Source organism: Balearica regulorum, chromosome Z, assembly GCF_011004875.1.
Source record: "Balearica regulorum gibbericeps isolate bBalReg1 chromosome Z, bBalReg1.pri, whole genome shotgun sequence".
Lineage (NCBI taxonomy): Eukaryota > Metazoa > Chordata > Aves > Gruiformes > Gruidae > Balearica > Balearica regulorum.
This window is the reverse complement of record NC_046220.1, coordinates 16,422,615-16,441,272: the sequence shown is the minus strand read 5'-3', so window position 1 is coordinate 16,441,272 and position 18,658 is coordinate 16,422,615. Positions and strand designations below refer to the sequence as shown.

General features: G+C 46.2%; 2 protein-coding genes across 6 annotated transcripts in view; both read left to right on the top strand.

The window, feature by feature from the left end:
• The window catches only part of APTX (aprataxin), a 125,218-nt gene extending 114,489 nt beyond the window's left edge, over positions 1-10,729 (top strand). For all 5 annotated transcript variants that reach the window (XM_075740291.1, XM_075740294.1, XM_075740290.1 and 2 more), the window contains exons 3-8: positions 801-847; positions 3,300-3,629; positions 5,120-5,179; positions 8,906-9,132; positions 9,965-10,068; positions 10,361-10,729. In XM_075740291.1, coding sequence (XP_075596406.1) covers positions 801-847; positions 3,300-3,629; positions 5,120-5,179; positions 8,906-9,132; positions 9,965-10,068; positions 10,361-10,515 — 923 coding nt within the window. In that variant the 3' untranslated portion in view covers positions 10,516-10,729. The remainder of the gene's footprint in view (positions 1-800; positions 848-3,299; positions 3,630-5,119; positions 5,180-8,905; positions 9,133-9,964; positions 10,069-10,360) is intronic.
• A 1,123-nt stretch (positions 10,730-11,852) lies between these two features.
• ACTL7B (actin like 7B) lies at positions 11,853-13,806 on the top strand. Its single transcript, XM_010297833.2, has one exon. It carries the CDS (start codon positions 12,394-12,396, stop codon positions 13,495-13,497), a length of 1,104 nt encoding a protein of 367 aa, XP_010296135.1. The 5' UTR covers positions 11,853-12,393; the 3' UTR covers positions 13,498-13,806.
• Positions 13,807-18,658: the final 4,852 nt, after the last annotated feature.

Here is an 18,658-nt window from a genome sequence, read left to right as displayed (position 1 = left end):
GGACCAATGTTTTGGCCACATTTGTAATCCTGCTTTGAGCAGGGTCTAAATGGGAAATCACAGTTTTTCCTTGAAATCTGATGTTCCTTAGGCTTGCTGCTGCAGTCACAGGCTTCTGGTCTCCTTTCTCCGCATGGTCCATTGTGTTGCCTGATTCTTGAAGTCATCAAGCTTTTTTTATAAGCACTTATGGAGATCTCTGGGTCCTAAAAAATCAGAGGAGACACCTTATAACAGAAGTTCACCTTTGTAAACTAAGGCATTGAATTGTAACATGAGTGCCCAGGCCCACAGTCATGTTCCACTGCTTGCATTCTTGCTTTGTGAGTGGCACTTCATCTCCCTAGTCTTCCACCAACTGATTTTTAGTATAACTGTTGTTATTTTATAGATGCGCTGAGAGAACATATAAAAATATCTGATCTATAAAATACTCCACATCTTCCCTGCCTTATCTTTATTCCCTCTGGACACAGTCCTGCTCTGTGCCTTGTTATCATGGAGGGCTGGTGAGAATAGTAAGAATGTGTAGGAGACTTGCACAGATTTCACCTTTATTCTGAAGTAATTTTGCTGATCGATGATGTGAAATACTTGGGGGTGACTCTGTTTATGGGTTGGTTCTGTTTTACCTGTGGTCCTGGAAACAGAGGATGAGGCAGAAGTATCTTTGCGTACATTCACAGAGATCAGCTTCTCTCTTTCCTTGAAATACAGGAGTGTTTTCTGCAACGGTGGTTCAACAGAGTTCTGGCTTTTTTATTTGCAATGTTTTGTGACACTTTGTTCTTTCTTTCCAGTTCAGTTAAAAGCAGACTGTAACAAGGGGTATGTCACAGTTAAGCAGGTATGTTTTTAAATGGATATACAATATTTCTGATACTGGGACGGTGGTTGTACTTAAACTCCACAAATGCTGCAAATGATGATTCTGAGCACTGGGTCTGAAGGGCCTGAAGCTGTTTTGTGACCGAGGAGAGCACAGCGAGTGGTCCTTGGAAGGGATCTATTTTTCTTTTGTGTGTGTGTGTGTGTACCTCAATTGAAAGACTGCACTATTCCTTCCAGATATGCTTCGGTGTCAGACAGCCAGACTTGCAGCATCAGGGAATGCTGCTGTGAATCCTCAACCTGTTCTTCCAGGCACTACATTTGAGAGATTTTGGAGTTCTTCCCCTAAACTTGCTGATCTGCCTCCTGAGCCTTAATCTTCTAAAGCTGAGGCAACCCTTCTTTTAAGGTCAAATTGGTTCTTGTGTTAATGGGACTGGGCAGTTGTGGAACGTTTTTTTGTTTTGATGGCTGATAGAACCAAAGGTGTGGTCACCTCTGGGAAGGGATGGGATGTGAGACAGCACTGAAGGCGTTCTCATGTTACTAACTGGATGGATGTAGGCCTACTCTGTCATACTTAGAAGCACCAGTATCCCTGAGGTAACGTGAAGGGAAAGTTCTCTGGCTTCAGGTGCTGGGGCATGTATGTGTGCCTGCAGCCTCAGCATGTGTGGATAACACATCAACATGTTCTGCCTACGGAGGAGTAGCGTCTTTTGTCAAAACATCTGCAGAGCTCGGTAAGCACTGAGACCCAGCCTGTATCTGGTGAATCTGGCAAAGATCTCTCAGAGAGTTTATCATAGAGGTCAGCCTTAGCCACAATGTGAATACCATGCTACTGGAATCTCAGGGCTGGGAATACTTTCTGGCAGTGGGTAGTAGCATGTTTTCGCTGCCTGCTCTAGAGTTGCTTCCCAGGTGCTTTGTGTGGTGCAGGGTTACAGTTACCAGCTGTTTGGTGACGTATTGGTTCAGGGCGTGTGAAATGTACTTGACTTGAGTGAAACTGCAGAATTGTATTCTGAAGAGATTCTGGCTGGAATCAGGTGGGTGCTTTAGTGGAGTGAATACCAAGTGATGAGAGGCACAGTACCATCTTGTGAAGCAGGCAGGTATCGCAGTGACAAAGCTAAAGAAACGTTCTGTGACAGATTTTATCAGTCATAGGGAAGAATTGGTTTCCTAAAGCTTTTTTCATGCATAAACATTAACCAAAAGCATTTTGCTAAAGTCGAAGACTCCTAATTTCCCTAGGGTCACCCTCATGATCAGGCAAAATCCGTCTATCAAGCAGTCACTGTAGGTTGCCCACACCACTTTGTGTTAGCAGTTAGGCCTGAGACAGAGGAAAATGTATTACTTTTCGATTATCAGCTAAACTTCAAGCAACCTCTCAGTCTTTAAAACACTATTTTGAGGGGAAAGTTATTTTAGAGTTGCATAGAGCTGTAAACTGATGCAATGAGAGAGGCAGGTAAAACGTTGACCTTGCTGTCCTAATTTTCTGCTGGAACAGACTAAATAACAGAGTTGGTTTTGTGAAAGTGTAAGATGCAAAATGAAAATAAAAGCTTTAAAATCCAGGTAAGCTGGTATATACTTTGCACAAGCTAAGGTGGACAGAGAGGTTTAGCCTCTCTTGGAGGAAAAGGCAAATGTTGTCACTGTGTTTGAACAGTCTTCTGTGGGCAGGAGAATGGTTATCACATTCAGCTTGGGAAAGAAAAAAAGAACAGCAGCAAGGAGCTGATCCATTTGTAGTGGACACTTCTGGGGGCTCAGAGAGACTTTTTTCCTGATCCCCCCCCCCATGCAGGAGGGAGTGTGTTGTAAGTGTTAGCAGTGGGCTGTGCTTGGTGAGCCAGTGGTTGTGAGCCTGAACTCCCTTCTCTCTTGAAATGAGCCAGAAGAGTCTTGCTTGTGTATTTGAAGGCAGATGTGTTGATAGGACAGCATTTGGTAGAAACAGAAAACAAAATGTAGTAAAAAGGAGAAGAAAGAGAAAGTAAAATAATTTGAAAACAGGAAACTTTCTGGGTATCTGTGGTCTGGAATAATTTGTTAAAACTACTGTTACTCTTCAGAAATCATTGTTACTAAGGCTGTTATTATTTTAACAGTTGTTTAACAGGTTGTTAATTTTTTTGAGAAAGTGCGGCATAGGTCTTGCTGTAACTCTGTAGCCAGCTGCTACAGAACTGTGGGGTGCCTGTGATGCCATGCCCCTGAGGGTTGTGTGTGGACAGCTGTGATTGCAAGACTGGGCTGTAGAGAGATGTCTCCAGCGCTGGACCTCCTTGATCCTGTAGAGTGGGTCAGCGTGGGGAGGGGGTGCAGTGAATACAAACCACATTTGCTTTCCAGGATAGCGATATTCCAGGACAACAGAGTGGTAGTTGGCGATTCCAGTTAAATATAATTTGCTTCCCCCCTGCCCCCCGCCCTTTTTCTCCCTACCACAGATAGGAGTCAACCCAACTAGTGTTGATCTCGTGAATATTGGCAAGGATGAAGAGGTGAAAATGAAGCCAGGCCAAGTTCTGCATATCGTGAACAAACTTTACCCCTACACGGTGCAATTTGCTGAAGAGTCAGGGAAAACTGTTACAGAAGCAGAAAAGAAAATACAAACCAACAAGATGCCACGTGAGGTCTCCTCTGAGAATGATGATGTAGAGCTTATGCCCAGAAAAACAATGAAGATGGAGATGGTGGATACACAAGGCAGTTCTGCAAATTCCAAGCTAAGCAATACTGGTGTATCTCCTCATGAAGGAACTTCGAGCAAAAAGGCAAGTGTATTGGTATTAGTATTTGTGCTGACTCTGCTGCAGTTGTCTCCTCCACTGGGGCTCTGATCTTTTACTTTTGTGGGTACTACTGATGGGGAAGCGTCTCAGGTGAACACAGATCCTCAGAGTATTCAGAGTATGCGAGCTGACATGCGCCCAGGCAAAGACTTTGCTCCTGATATCACCCAGGTCCTGAGAAAGTTACCTGGGACCCGTTCTAACCTGAGCTGGGGAGTGGGTTTGTGTGAAGGGGCTTCCTTGTAGTGAATGAGGATTAATCTCTGGTTCCTGCTGCAGTGTCTGCTTGGACAGTCCACGTGAGCTCAGTGTAGCTGGAGTCACACACAAGGATACTGTGCTGGACCTTGAGATGAAGTCTGTGGTGTTACAAATAGAGCAGTGGTTGTCTAAAAGCTTACACACAGAGAATGGAACAACTTGTCACTCTTTTAATTTTTAATGGCCTTTTTTCCCCTCCTGCTTTGGTCATTCCTTATGATAGAACTGTGTTTACATTAGTGAATGTTACCTGCCAAAATGTTTTGAAAGGGAGTTTTTAGCCCTGCTGAGATGGACAAAATAAAAGACTGTTTTGTGCATCTGGAACTATAACAGTGCAGTTGCTGGAGGAGAAGGGACAGAAGTGAAACGCCTCAGTACAAAATTTCAGTCCCAGGTTGTGATGAGTTGACCACTTATTTCATTTGCGAACGCAGGCGAGTTAAATTAGGACCAGATTTCTGGTCATATGAGCCAGGGAGACAAGACAATTCACACTGTTTCTCTGTCAGCACTATAATAATGTTTGAACATCTTCCTCTAGAAGAATCTGATGAAGATCATCATTGATAATGCCTGTAAAGTAATCTGAACAGACAAAACATTATCTGTTTTGAAAAACAGTGCACTCGAGGCACCTTCTACTAGGCATTCAGTAACCAAGTTAAGAGATGTCTGCTAGTTTTGGCTTGATCTTCCTGTGCCTTTCTTTTCTGTACAAGCTACTCCTTGCCTTGCACAATATAAAAAAATAAATACATCTAAGACTAGGGCCACACACTGCAACCACTTCTTTGTTCTATGCAGAGCAGCATGTGATAGGACAATTAATGGAGATCCTTGTACTTCCTTTAGCCCTTGTGATCCATGAAGCAGAGGGTCTTTTAGTAATCTGTCGTAAATAGTAATCAAGGACTGTGCCATAACATGTGTGCCAATTAAATTCAAACAGATCTAGAGCTCCTTGTTGTTAAATTTCCAACGTTTGAAAGACTTAACTTTGAATCTTAACAGTATCTTGTTAAAAGCTCTCAAAAGTAGCTTTGTGAGAGCAGTTGGAGCAGGTGTGTTGGCATTTATAGAAAGGAAATAATTCAGCTGTCATTCACCTGTTATTTCACTGTTGTATACTAATGAAAGCACTTAACGGAATGCTTTAAAACATATAATTGGATTCTTAATTATCTTATTTTTTTCCTTCTGTGCTTTAGGAACATTTAGGACACTGGAGTCAGGGTCTAAAGAGCTCCATGCAAGACCCAAAAATGCAGGTGAGCTGTACGCTTTGTATTTTACAGTAGTTCCTGTCTAACAAAGTTAAATGAACTTTCTTTCTTCCTTCTGCAGTTTACTTTAATGATTTGATTAACCAGTGGAATACTGCTTAAGGGCTGAATTGTACTTGCATCTCTCTGTAGTAGCATTAATTTGGGAGTCTCTACTGTACTGATTTTGCAGCATTTCATTATCTTAATTATCTTTGAGCTCTCTATACGGTCAGATTTGGCCAACGGATTTCAAAAAGGTTGCTGGGAGAGCAGGCAAGCAGTGCTGTTCTTTGTTTCCTCAGGGAAACCAACTAAAATGGAGATGTGGCGTGAAGCTGAGCAAGTAACGGAGATTCCTATTTTCCAGCAGTCAGCACCGCCTTGTTTCCAACATGGGGCAGTTTCCTGTTTTCCAGCACTCTTTACTGCAACACGTCTGTGCCAGCTGTGAGGATGTAACCCCTGGCTCCTCCTCCACCCAGTTTCTTTGTGCCCACAGGAATTTCCTGGGTGATTTCTTTTAACCTTCTGTGGATGCTCCACATGGATCTCCCTCACTCTGCTTCTCTCTGGTTGCATAATGGTTTGCCTTGAGCTCATTTTTTGTTGTCTGCTGCCTGCTTTTAGGGAGGTGTAGAGGGTTGACCCTGGCTGGAGACCCGATGCCCACCACAGCTGCTCTATCACTCCCCCTCCTCAGCTGGACAGGGGAGCAGCACAGGGAAATGGGGTTGCGGTCAGTTCATCACACATTGTTTCTGCTGCTCCTTCCTCCTCAGGGGGAGGACTCCTCACACTCTGCCCCTGCTCCAGCCTGGGGGCCCTCCCACGGGAGACAGTCCTCCACCAACTGTAGTTCTGGGGTGTCGTTCTTCACCAACTGCTCCAGCGTGGGTCCCTCCCACAGGGTGCAGACCTTCAGGAACAGACTGCTCCAGCGTGGGTCCCTCCCACGGGGTGCAGACCTTCAGGAGCAAACTGCTCCAGCGTGGGTCCCCCATGGGGTCACAAGTCCTGCCAGCAAACCTGCTCCGGTGTGGGCTCCTCTCTCCATGGGGCCACAGGCCCTGTCAGGAGCCTGCTCCAGTGCAGGCTTCCCAGGGGGTCACAGCCTCCTTTGGGCATCCACCTGTTCCAGTGTGGGGTCCTCCACAGGCTGCAGGTGGATATCTGCTCCACCATGGACCTTCATGGGCTGCAGGGGGACAGCCTGCCTCACCATGGTCTTCTCCAGGGGCTGCAGGGGAATCTCTGCTCTGATGCCTGGAGCACCTCCTGCCCCTCCTTCTGCACTGACCTTGGTGTCTGCAAAGTTGTTTCTCTCACATCTTCTCACTCCTCTGTCTGCAAATGCTCCTATTTTTTTTGGATGGTTTTTATTTTCCTTTGTTTTTTTCTTAAATACGTTATCCCAGAGGCATTGTCACTCGCTGATGGGCTCAGCCTTGGCCAGCAGTGGGTCTGTCTTGTAGCCGGCTGGCATTGGCTCTGTCAGACACAGGGGAAGCTTCTAGCAGCTTCTCACAGAAGCCACACCTGTAGCTCCCCCCCGCTACCAAAACCTTGCCATGCAAACCCAAACCAGGAGGTCAGACTCAAGACGCAAAAATTTGACAAATGTTTTTTGTGGCTGCAGTGTATACACACTTTCTTGTTACTGTATTCTGAGAGAGCACTGAGAGAATCGTCCCTATCCATGTATAGAACCTACTTTAATTTTATTTTTAAGTTATGGCAAATATGTAGACAACTCCTAAAAACCAAGCTGTTTAGCTTAACTCCAAAATAGGGAGAATGCTTTCCATCAATATTCCACAGTCTGGCAGGATAAGGTCTGAAGCTTACTCTCGGTTTGGGCTGGCTGACTGCTGCATGGCCATCTTAATGTTAAAGATCTGTTTTTCCCTTTGTACTTCTCAGCAAGAGTATGTGTTCAGGAGGATGGATATCACAGACACCTGTGATACTTGGGTCTTGAAATTACTGAAGAATTTTAGTTGGAAAACCTGTGGAGGTCACCCAGTCTGACCACTTGCACTCAGTGTGGTTGCCCCGGCTTTTGTTTGAGTTGAGATGATCTCCAAGAGTGAAGATCTCACAGTCTCACTGGGCCCTTTCAGGTGATGGTCACCCTCAAACTGAAGATAATTTCCTTGATAACTAATTAGAGGGGCCCTATATTTTGATTTTTTTTAATCTTTGATATTTTTTTTTTTGTTAAATTCAAGTCTAAAGTGTTGAACTGTGTAGAGTTGTAAGAGAACTGGATGCCCATTCTCCTGGAAATGCCAGCAGTTTCAAATTACTTTCTGTGGGGAATGATAAAGCCATTGAAATACTTGCTTACTTTTCAAACATGAAGTTTAATCTTCATCCCTTAGGTGGAATTTCATATAGCACTTACCAAGACAGTGCTTTCTTGACCCGCAAGATAAGCTGGTTTTAAAACTGTTCTTTGAATGTTAGAACACAAGTAACTGTTTGTGACTTAGTGTTAGCTTTATTAGTTGTGGTTCTGAACTAAATTCACAAATAATAGAACTCCTATCTTTGCCATTTATTTAATATTTGATGAAAAACCAATATATCTTCTGAAAACACTTAATCATGATCCCATTCCCACTGGCTGCATATGCAGACACTAATGTGTGTATATAAAAATGACAGCACCAACCAGTCTTGTTGCTGAAAAAAAACAGTCATATGATTTGTGTGCTGATAAAATTATCTTCCTGTAGAGCAAGACTGATCAGCTCTGTATATAAACATATGACAATAATGAGTAAAGATGGCAAAGACATCATCCATCTCTCACCAATAGAATCGCTGCTAAGAGATCACACAGCACACAGTTTCTGCTTCAGAACCTGAGAGATTTTTATTGCCGGTGCAGCTTGTCCCCCTGTTCCTCCACATGCTTTGCTACTGTTTCTCTTCATCACCTGCATCAAATTGCTGCAGAAGGCAAAAAAAAAAAAAAAAGAAAACGGGGAGAAGGGCATGATAGACAGGAATCTGTTCTCCTTTTTGTGAGTGATCTTACAAAGTAGGACATTGGGTAGCATGAATTGAAATAGCTCAGACCCTTTGTAATGCCAGTGGAGGTCTGTAGCGCTGAGCATGCTATTTGTAGCACCTCTGAGACTTGTGTTTCACTCCAGAAATCTGTGAAGGATGACGCCGTCAGGTGCATTCCTGTGTGCTCTGTATTGAGCACAGTGCTGTGATGATAATTTCAGTGACTGCAAAGCTTGAATGTAGCCTGATGGACGTAGTTTTTCCTAGACCTCACTGGTATCTGAGTCCAGGTGATTTTCAAGGGAGTTCATATCCACCTGTAGCAATGGTTAACTTATTGCTATGTAAGAATAGAAAGATTTTTTTCCTTCAAGTATATAAAGAGGGATACTGGAACATCTCTCCATAGCTGCCTGGTGCATGGTATGGAAGAGGGTATCTTAGACCAGCAGGTATCCTGGACCAATTTTGTTCCAGCAAAAGGCCGCCTTGAAGTGGAATGCTCTGCTGCTTGATATTTCTCCCCATCCAGTAATCTTTCCTGGCTTTTTCCTGGCAGTCCCAGTTACAGGCATGCATACGTGTGCTTGGGGACTTCTGCAACCGCAGTGGGATGTGCAGATGGATAACATCTCAAAATCCACTAAATATAGTGCTTATAGGAATAACAGTCTTTCAATCAGTAAATAATCTAATTATTTGTTTTGCAAGGTTTATAAAGATGAAAAGACTGTAGTCATCAAGGACAAATATCCCAAAGCACGTTACCACTGGCTCATCTTACCATGGGACCCCATTTCAAGCCTGAAGTCAGTCACCAGGGACAATCTTGAACTCCTGGAACATATGCATGCAGTTGGGCAAAAAATGATTGACCAGTGCCCTGCCAGAGAGAGCCTGGAGTTCAGACTGGGTTACCATGCTATCCCCAGCATGAGGTAAGACCTAGATGGGTCATCAGGTGGAGACCCTGTTCTTCCAGTTACACAGATTTGGGGATCAATCTGTAATGTGATCTGGCATTGCTAAAGAACAACTAATCCTCCTAAACACTACAGTTTGGTGTCCAAGTCCTTTTGGTGCAGCTGTGCGCACACTGCTGCATACATGCTGATGGGCTACACAGGTGTCGCGGGTCCAGTGGGAAATAGGTTCCCCTAGCAGAGGTCTGTAGCTGGGGCGGTGGTATGCCTGTCGTCCTGTCCCAATGAAAGAGGTGGTACTGCCACTGCCCAAGTGCTAGGGCATCCCCCCCTCCCAGGGCACCAATCTGGGATCAGAGAGTGACTCAAGTCCTGCCTCATACAGAGCAAGGATTTGAGTCTTGTGTATAAGTAATTCCAGATGTTACTGCATCCAGTGCCTGTGTCCAGTGCAGTCAGTGTTCCTAGGTTGTTCTCCAGTTCTTGGTTGAAGCTTTGAGTCACTGATAAATCCCATTCAGGTACTCTACAAAGTTTAAACCTTTGGTTTATTAAAACTACTATCTCTGCCTTTTTGGAAGTTATCAGGAATGTAGATTGTAGTTTGGGGCCAATAGAATAGGCAGACTAACAACCTTGACTGTTTAAGTGAAACATTTGGCATGAGAGAGCGCTTCCAGAACAGACTGTGTTTCTTCTGTCACAGCACTGTGGGTCAAACATGGTGAGACTGACCCATAAGGCTGGCAGTCTGACTCTGCTGAATCATGTTTGCAACTAATACTACTGCAAAAGAACTTTGAGCATTGACGTTATTCTTCTCTTATCTACATAATACTTGTTTCAGTCAGCTACATTTGCATGTCATCAGCCAGGATTTTGATTCTCCGGCCCTGAAAACCAAAAAGCACTGGAACTCTTTTACTACAGACTACTTCTTAAACTCTCAAGGTAATGATTATAAAAGGTATTTTGTAACGTGTAATCCCGCTTGTGGGTTCTGGCTTTGGGCTTTTTTCCCAAACAAATGCGTAAGCCATAAATTCTATTGTAACAAGTGAAAAGTTTAATGTACTTTCAGATATGGGGAATAGCACTAAGTAAAAGTCAACTGCATTTTGTGACTGGTTTAAATTAGAATGCAGTAATGACATGCTGTGCATGCGAAGCAGTGTGCAGATTCTGCAGTGTCATGTGTTTCATGATGCCACATGGCCCCAGTATGTCTGGTCTCTTTTTTCAGATGTGATAGAGATGGTAAGAAGCAAGGGAAAAGTGATGGTGAAAGATCATGTCTCTGAACTTCTCAAATTGCCCCTCAGATGCCATCATTGCAAACAACAGCTGTCCACTATCCCACAGTTAAAGGAACATCTCAGGAAACATTGGCCAAAATGACTGTGCGAAAAATCCTCTTACAACCTGTCTTTGGATTTCAGGCTAAAACAGAGACCTTGCAATGTTAGTGGACATGTATGGTTTTTTGTTAACTGGAATGACAAAAGTATGTGGGGAAAAAGTAGCCTGGAAACAGCAGCATACTAAATTTGTAATAGCTTAGACACACCAAAAAAAAATTAAAAAAAAAAATAAAGTGACTACTGAAATTGAAGGTGTGTTTGCAGCTTTGTTGTGGTACTGCCACTCTGATCTGTATGTGAACCAAATCTGGAAGAGTTGTTTTGTTTGGATGAAAGGATTTATTTTAATTGAGAAGCTGAGGTGTTGAGCCCAGATCTAGGTTTCTACTGAGAAAGGAAAGAAACAAACAATGATTTTAGAGGTCTTTTTGTTGATGTCTTCTGCCTATCGCTGAAGTTTCTCCAAAGTGATAGTGTTGCAGAGGCTGGTGTGGCTGACAGCAAAACTGTCAGAGGAGTGTACCCAGAGTGTATGGACAGACCATCAGCAATGGCATCCCCACCTCACTGTCAACAGCATGGCTTGAAGATTTCAGTGCTGTGGAGCTTCCCTTGGCTGTGGAGAAGGCATCACCCATCACCAGGCTAGTCACTGCTCAGACTCTAGGAGGGGCAGCCTATCCCTTTCATGTACAAGGATGTATTTAATTGTTAATATATAAAAATACATGCATAATACACAATAACCGGCTTTATTGCTCCCCAGAGTAATAAACTACTGAGGTTTGCAGTTGCTTGGCTGCATGTATTGAGGTTGGCACAGAAATCATGTGGTTTCATTTAGTTTTGGTGAGCCTCTGTCATTTGATTGTTGTCAAGATGTGGACTCCCAGATAGACAGCAGAGCAGTAGAATAGAAATCTTTTTCTGGGTCTAGAACTGGTTTGTAGCGTTTAATTTCATTCTAAGCCCAGCTTTGACTTGTTAAGTAGGATGCCCTCTGAGTGAAATGGCTTTCAGTAAGAGTACACAGAGCTTTTGTTAGACAAGGAAAGTGCGGTTCCCAATTCTTGGTAATGTATTCTGTGGGGAGAGGGTGCCTCTTCTTCATGACCCTGTGCAGCAGCGTGTTACTGCTGGTGCAGAGTGACCTGTTGCTGCTGGAAAAGAGGAGATGTTCCTGTAGTGGAACGGGGGACAGTAGGGATGAGGGGTTGGCTGAGACGTAATTTCAAACACCAGTCACACTTTAGTTTTTGCTCACATTAGTAATATTATGCCTTAATTTAGAAAGCAAAACTTATTAAAAAAAAGAAACAATGACAAAAGCACAGCCAGTCTGGAGATTCAGTCTTGACGCTCTGGCCCCAGAGGTGAAGTAATGCCAGTGCTTAGCAATGGGGACTGTTTTGAACCAAGAGCAGTTGTAAACACTTGAGAACGGTGGTCTTCCTCATGTGGCAGACGCAGGCCAGAAATGAAAGCCACGCTGCCTCACAGTTAAGCGCACTGTTTATGCCCCACGCCTGTAACATGGGGGTGGGTGTCATGATTTTTAGGGGCTCTTGGAGCAGGTCAATGTGAAGCACAAACACCTGCACTCCATCTATGTAGAAATGGTGCGCAGCTGTCTGAGTCATGGTACTTGTACACAGAGCACTGGTTTCTGAGGGGCAAGCCTATGTATGATGTCATAAGTCAGTGGCATCAGTAGAACCAGTGCCACCAGGGCTCCAGGCATGTGTTTGACCCCAGGTAGAGTGGTGGCAGGGCAATCCTACTGAGATGCGTGTCCAACACGTGAAGTCACTGCAGCTGTACTGGAACGGTCTGCAAGAACGGCAGCAGCATATCCAGGCTGTTTGAGCCTGTAAGGGACAGCCACGTATCTGTGACTCAGGGTAGCCTCAAGGCCATGCAGGAAACTAAAGCAGTAGTCATAGACATTGGCACGAGTTCCTTCAAGTGTGGCTTTGCAGGGGATGCATGGCCTTCCTGCATTTTTTCATCTACAGTTGGTAAGCCTATACGGGAGACTGGGAGCAATCAGAAAGAAACCTTTGTTGGAAGACAGCTTCAGAATAGCAGCGTACCCTTAACACTCATCAACCCAATAAGACGTGGCATAGTGGTGGACTGGAACTGTGTCCAAGATACTTTGAAGTGTATTTTCCAGACTGAGATGAAGATTCAGCCAGAGGACAATGCTGTTCTAGTGTCAGTGCCTCCCCTGTGTTCCATCACTGACAAGGAGAGATATGCCGAGATGATGTTTGAAGGATTTCACATACCTGCCGTCCACTTTGCCTACCAGTCCCGTTTATCCATGTACTCTTACGGAAAAACCTCAGCTCTTGTGGTGGAAAGTGGCCATGGTGCTTCGCACGTGGTTCCCGTCTATGAAGGTTATGTGATACGTAGCATCACTGGGAGAGTAGATTATGCTGGCTTGGACGTCACATGTTATCTCATGAAGTTACTAAATGACTCTGGACACGTGTTCACAGAACAGCAGCTAGACATCGTACAAGATCTCAAAGAGAAGTGTTGTTACACTTCTCTGGACCTTACACAGGACTTGAGTTTGCCTATTCAGAAAGAACAAATGAATTATGAGCTGCCAGATGGACACCTTGTCACTGTCGGCAAGGAGAGATTCCTTTGTGCTGAAGCGCTCTTCAAACCAGCCTTACTTGGCTTACAGCAGCCAGGGCTCTTGCAGCTGACGCTTGCCTGTCTCAAGAAGTGTGATGCTGACGTCAACAAAAAAATGGTGGGGAACATCCTGCTGTGTGGGGGCAGCACTATGATGGAGGGCTTTGTCGACCGCTTCCAGATGGAACTGGCCAGGCTGTGCCCCAGTGATAACCTCATCACAGCTGCATCCCCTCAAAGAAAGTCTTCTGTTTGGGTTGGTGGGTCTGTTCTGGCCTCACTCCGCTCTTTCCAGGAGCTCTGGGTTTACAGGAGTGAATATGAAGAATGTGGTTCTTCCTGCATTTTTAAGAAGTGCTTCTGAGGAAGACACTGGGTGCTTTAGAAGGATCATTGACAGAGGTACCTGAATAAATTAAAGAGCATCTCCCTTCCACTCCTTGCTGTAAGTAAGAGATTGCTGCTGGAGTTGCACTTTTTGTGATACTGTGCGCCTGAAATAGTTTCTTTTGTATTTAATGAAGCTAGACAGCAGAGAGGTGACAAACTTCTGACAAGAGAATTGGGCTTCCATATAGAACCATAGAATCATAGAATAATTCAGGTTGGAAAAGACCTGTAAGATCATGGAGTCCAACTGTTAACCTTGCACTGCCAAGTCCACCACTAAACCATGTCCCTAAGTGCCACATTTACGCGTCTTTTAAATACCTCTGGGGATGGTGACTCCACCACTTCCCCGGGGCAGCCTGTTCCAATGCTTGACAACCGTTTTGGTGAAGAGATTTTTTTTCCTAATATCCATTCTAGACCTCTCCTGAGGCAACTTGAGGCCATTGCCTCTTGTCCTGTCACTTGTTATTTGGGAGAGGAGACTGACACCCACCTGGCTACAGCCTCCTTTCAGGTACTTGTAGAGAGCGATAAGGTCTCCCCTCAGTCTCCTTTTCTCAAAACTAAAAGAACCCCAGTTCCCTCAGCCACTCCTCATCAGACTTGTTCTCCAGACCCTTCACCAGCTTCGTTGCCCTTCTCTGGACACGCCCCAGCGCCTCAATGTCCTTCTTGTAGTGAGGGGTCCAAAACTGAACACAGTACTCGAGGTGCGGTCTCACCAGTGCCGAGTACAGGGGCACAATCATTTCCCTACTCCTGCTGGCCACACTATTTCTGATACAAGCCAGGATGCTGTTGGCCTTCTTGGCCACCTGGGCACACTGCTGGCTCATGTTCAGCTGGCTGTCAACCAGCACCCCCAGGTCCTTTTCCACCAGGCAGCTTCCCAGCCACTCTTCCCCAAGCCTGTAGTGTTGCATGAGGTTGTTGTGACCCAAGTGTGTGACCTGGCACTTGGCCTTGTTGAACCTCATAGAGTTGGCCTTGGCCCATCGATCCAGTCTGTCCAGATCCCTCTGCAGTGCCTTCCTGCCCTCGAGCAGATCAACACTCCCACCCACCTTGAGGTCATCTGCAAACTAACTGAGTGTGCACTTGATCCCCTCATCCAGATCATTGATAAAGATATTAAAGAGAACTGGCCCCAGCACTGAGGCCCTGGTCAACACCACTTGTGACTGGCCACCAACCGGATTTAACTCCATGCACCACAACTCGGAATCCATCCAGCCAGTTTTTTTACTTACTTAGCAAAGAGTACAGCCATCCAAGCCGTGATCAGCCAGTTTCTTCAGGGGAGTGCTGCGGGAAATGGTGTCAAAGGCTTTACTAAAGTCCTGGTAGACAACATCCACAGCCGTTCCCTCATCCAATGAGTGGGTCACCTTGTCATAGAACGAGATCAGGTTACTCAGGCAGGACCTGCCTTTCATGAACCCATGCTGACTGGGCCACACTGGTTGTCCTGTCTGTGCCACGCGATGGCACTCGAGATGATCTGCTCCATAACCTTCCCCGGCACCAAGGTCAGACTGACAGGCCTGTAGGGCATCACATTGGCTAACCTCCAGTCAACTGGGACCTCCCCAGTTAGCCAAGACTGCTGATACATGATGGAAAGTGGTGTGCCAGCTCCCTCAGAACCCTTGGGTGGATCCCATCCGGCCCCATAGACTTGGGTGTGTCTGAGTGGAGTAGCAGGTTACTAACCATTTCCCCTTGGATTATGGGGGTTTCATTCTGCTGCCCGTCCCTGTCTTCCAGCTCAGGGGGCTGGGTACCCAGAGAACAATATAGCCACCTATGCTCAGAATTGGGACGTTTCTTAATGTGTTGGGTTTGCATGGCAAGGTTTTGGTAGCGGGGTGGGTGGGTGGGGTGTGGAGTGTGTGTGTGTGTGTCTACAGGGGTGGCTTCTGGGAGAAGCTGCTAGAAGCTTCCCCTGTGTCTGACAGAGCCAATGCCAGCCGGCTACAAGACGGACCCACCGCTGGCCAAGGCTGAGCCCATCAGCGCCTCTGTGATAATGTATTTAAGAAGGGAAAAAAGAAGCTAGAGAGAGCTTTTGCAGCCAGAGAGAGGAGTGAGAAGATGTAAGAACATCTGCAGACACCAAGGTCAGTGCAGAAGGAGGGGCAGGAGGTGCTCCAGGCACTGGAGCAGAGATTCCCCTGCAGCCCCTGGAGAAGACCATGGTGAGGCAGGCTGTCCCCCTGCAGCCCATGGAGGAAGGATGAGGGGGTGTAGAGATTCCACCTGCAGCCCGTGGAGGACCCCACGCCAGAGCAGGTGGAGGCACCTGAAGGAGGCTGTGACCTGTGGGAAGCCCACACTGGAGCAAGCTCCTGGCAGGACCTGTGGCCCCATGGAGAGAGGAGCCCACACCGGAGCAGGTTTGCTGGCAGGACTTGTGACCCCGTGGGGGACCCACGCTGGAGCAGTCTGTTCCTGAAGGTCTGCACCCCGTGGGAGGGACCCACGCTGGAGCAGTTCGTGAAGGACCGTAGCCCGTGGGAGAGACTCACGTTGGAGAAGGTCGTGAAGGACTGTGTCCCATGAGAGGGACCCCACGCTGGAGCAGGGGAACGATGAGAGGAGTCCTCCCCCCTGAGGATGAAGAAGCAGAGACACCGTGTGATGAACTGACCGTAACCCCCATTCCCCGTCCCCCTGTGCTGCTGGGGGGGAGGAGGGAGAGAAATGGGGAGTGAAGTTGGGCCTGGGAAGCAGGGAGGGGTGGGGGGAGGTGTTTCAAGATTTGATTTTATTTCTCATTCCTCTACTCTGTTTTGCTTGGTAATAAATTAGAGAATTTCCTCTCTAAGTTCAGTCTGTTTTGCTCGTGATCATAATTAGTGAGTGATCTCTCCCTGCCCTTATCTCGACCCACAAGCTTTTCGTTACACCTTTTCTCCCCTGCCCAGCTGAGGAGGGCAGTGATAGAGCAGCTCTGGTGGGCACCTGGCCCCCAGCCAGGGTCAACCCACCACACTTAAACTAACACACTATTTCTGCATTAACAGCTTACTTCAACTCCTGGTAACTGCACCTGTTTGTAAGTGCCTTCACAGGACTCAGAAGAGTCAATGTGTCTGTGAAGACAGCAGCCATGGCAGAATGTATTTGGAGATGACGTGCGTCACTAGGAAAGCAAAAGAGTATCCTAGTAGAAATCACAGGAAAGCAGATGTGGGGCTGCTGCTGAAAAGCAGCTAAGGTTCAGCAGCTGCAGGAGGGGAAGGAGGAGGAGGTGGCAGGAGGCAGGACATCCCCGCTGGAGGTTCCAGGACAGTAGGTGCTGCTTCCTGCTCTACTGCTCCTTAGTTAAAGTTCACTCAGGAGGGAGAGGGGTAGGGGAAGACAATGGAGTTCAGTGATGAATTACCACATGAATGATTTAGAAGACTGGTCTTCCACCTGGATGGCAAGCTTAAAGTGGTTTTGCCTTGATGGGAGTACAGGAAAGTATGTCTAAGACCAGAGGGTCTTCAGCTTTTACCATCACCATGATGGAAAGCAGAACTCATATACATACATTAAAGGAACTGCTGTGTTTAGGCACAAGTATGAATCCTCAGTAAGCCAGCAGTAGTTTTACTTTTCTTGGGTTCTTTAAAGAGGGGATCTCTTTCTAGACAATAGATTAGGCTGTGCAAGGCCTCAGCATTTCTTGGAATCAGATATAGGAATGCCAGGAATTAGCAATGTCAGCATTGTATTTCAGTTGCAGGGCCAAGAGTGCTCCATACCCTGGAGGACCACAGAATCCCTCATCACCCCTTTCCCTAGATCTGAAAGATGGCTTCTGTATTTCATCTTGGACTATGTTCTGCTACCATTTTGAAGACCCAGACCCAGTACAACACTCCTACCCTGTGCAGCCTTTCATGTGTTTTGCTATCTCAAGGCTTTACTCTTGGAGAATTTCTTTCCAGCACATGACAACAGGCATAAGCCATCCACACACCACCCAGAATAGGCCACTCCAATCCTTCACTGACAAAGGATTGTTTTATCACTCCAACCCCAAGCCAGCCCAGCACATACAGCACAAGCCCACGCGGCCATCCCAATATGATGGAGTTCTCACATCACAAAAGCAAGGATCTGCAGCACTAGACACATGCTAATGCTGTGCAGTAAGAACACAGCCCGTTGCTGTGTCATCAGATACCTCCAGCAGACAGGAAGTGCCTTCTTTGTGCTGGCATTTTTCCACAGCACCTAACCGTTATGGCTTGCACTGAACACAGCAGCTGCCAAGCCAAAATTAACTGAGGGAGAGGGAGGGCTGTGACTACTGAAAGGGTTTCCAGCCTGCCCTGCAGAGCTTGTCCCCCTCCTCTACTCCCAGGACTGCTGCTGTTACTTCTCAAGTCAGATAGCAGTATTCTGGGGTAAAATCCAGTTCTTGGGTATGCAGTTAGATCGGTTTCCAGCTGGAACTGTTCTGCAATAGCAGAGAGCATAATCAGGGTACAGCTGCTGATGTCAGTGCCATACAGCAGCATCAGCTATCTCAAAACTGAGATAATTAGGGCAGTATTATGCAGCAGTGTGTGACACTGACACCCCCCAGCCCACTCCCTGCTTTTATTCAGGTTTTCCTCTACCTGAGGAAATGGGTATACTTTCAGGACACTTAATGGCTGTTGGTACTGCAGGTTTCACTGATCTAACAAAACGATTCTGATGAAAATCTGGCATTACTAACATCCAGCTTCCACAGAGAAAACACAACTCATTTGTTTAGCAACTACAACAATTCATTACTGGTACAGACTTACTGGTGAGATCTCTAAACCAGGCTGAACAGCTTAAAATGTGACCTGTCATCATGGCAGGTACCATCCAGGGGACAGAGTGATGGCAGAGAAAAGAGCCTGTCCAACACGGTGGGGTTGATACATCCCAGAAGGGAGGGAACAGTGGTGGGAGATGTTGGATTCAACCAGCAGCATTCGGAGCTGCCACCGTTACTCCCCAACCTGACAAACCACCGCTGCAGCGGGATGTGAGTGGCTGCCCCCATTAGTGTGATGTCATACAGTCACACCCTCCACTGGTGTAGGCACTCTTCAGTTACACAGCCCTAAGAACAGTGTATCAGAAACACCAGGACAACAATG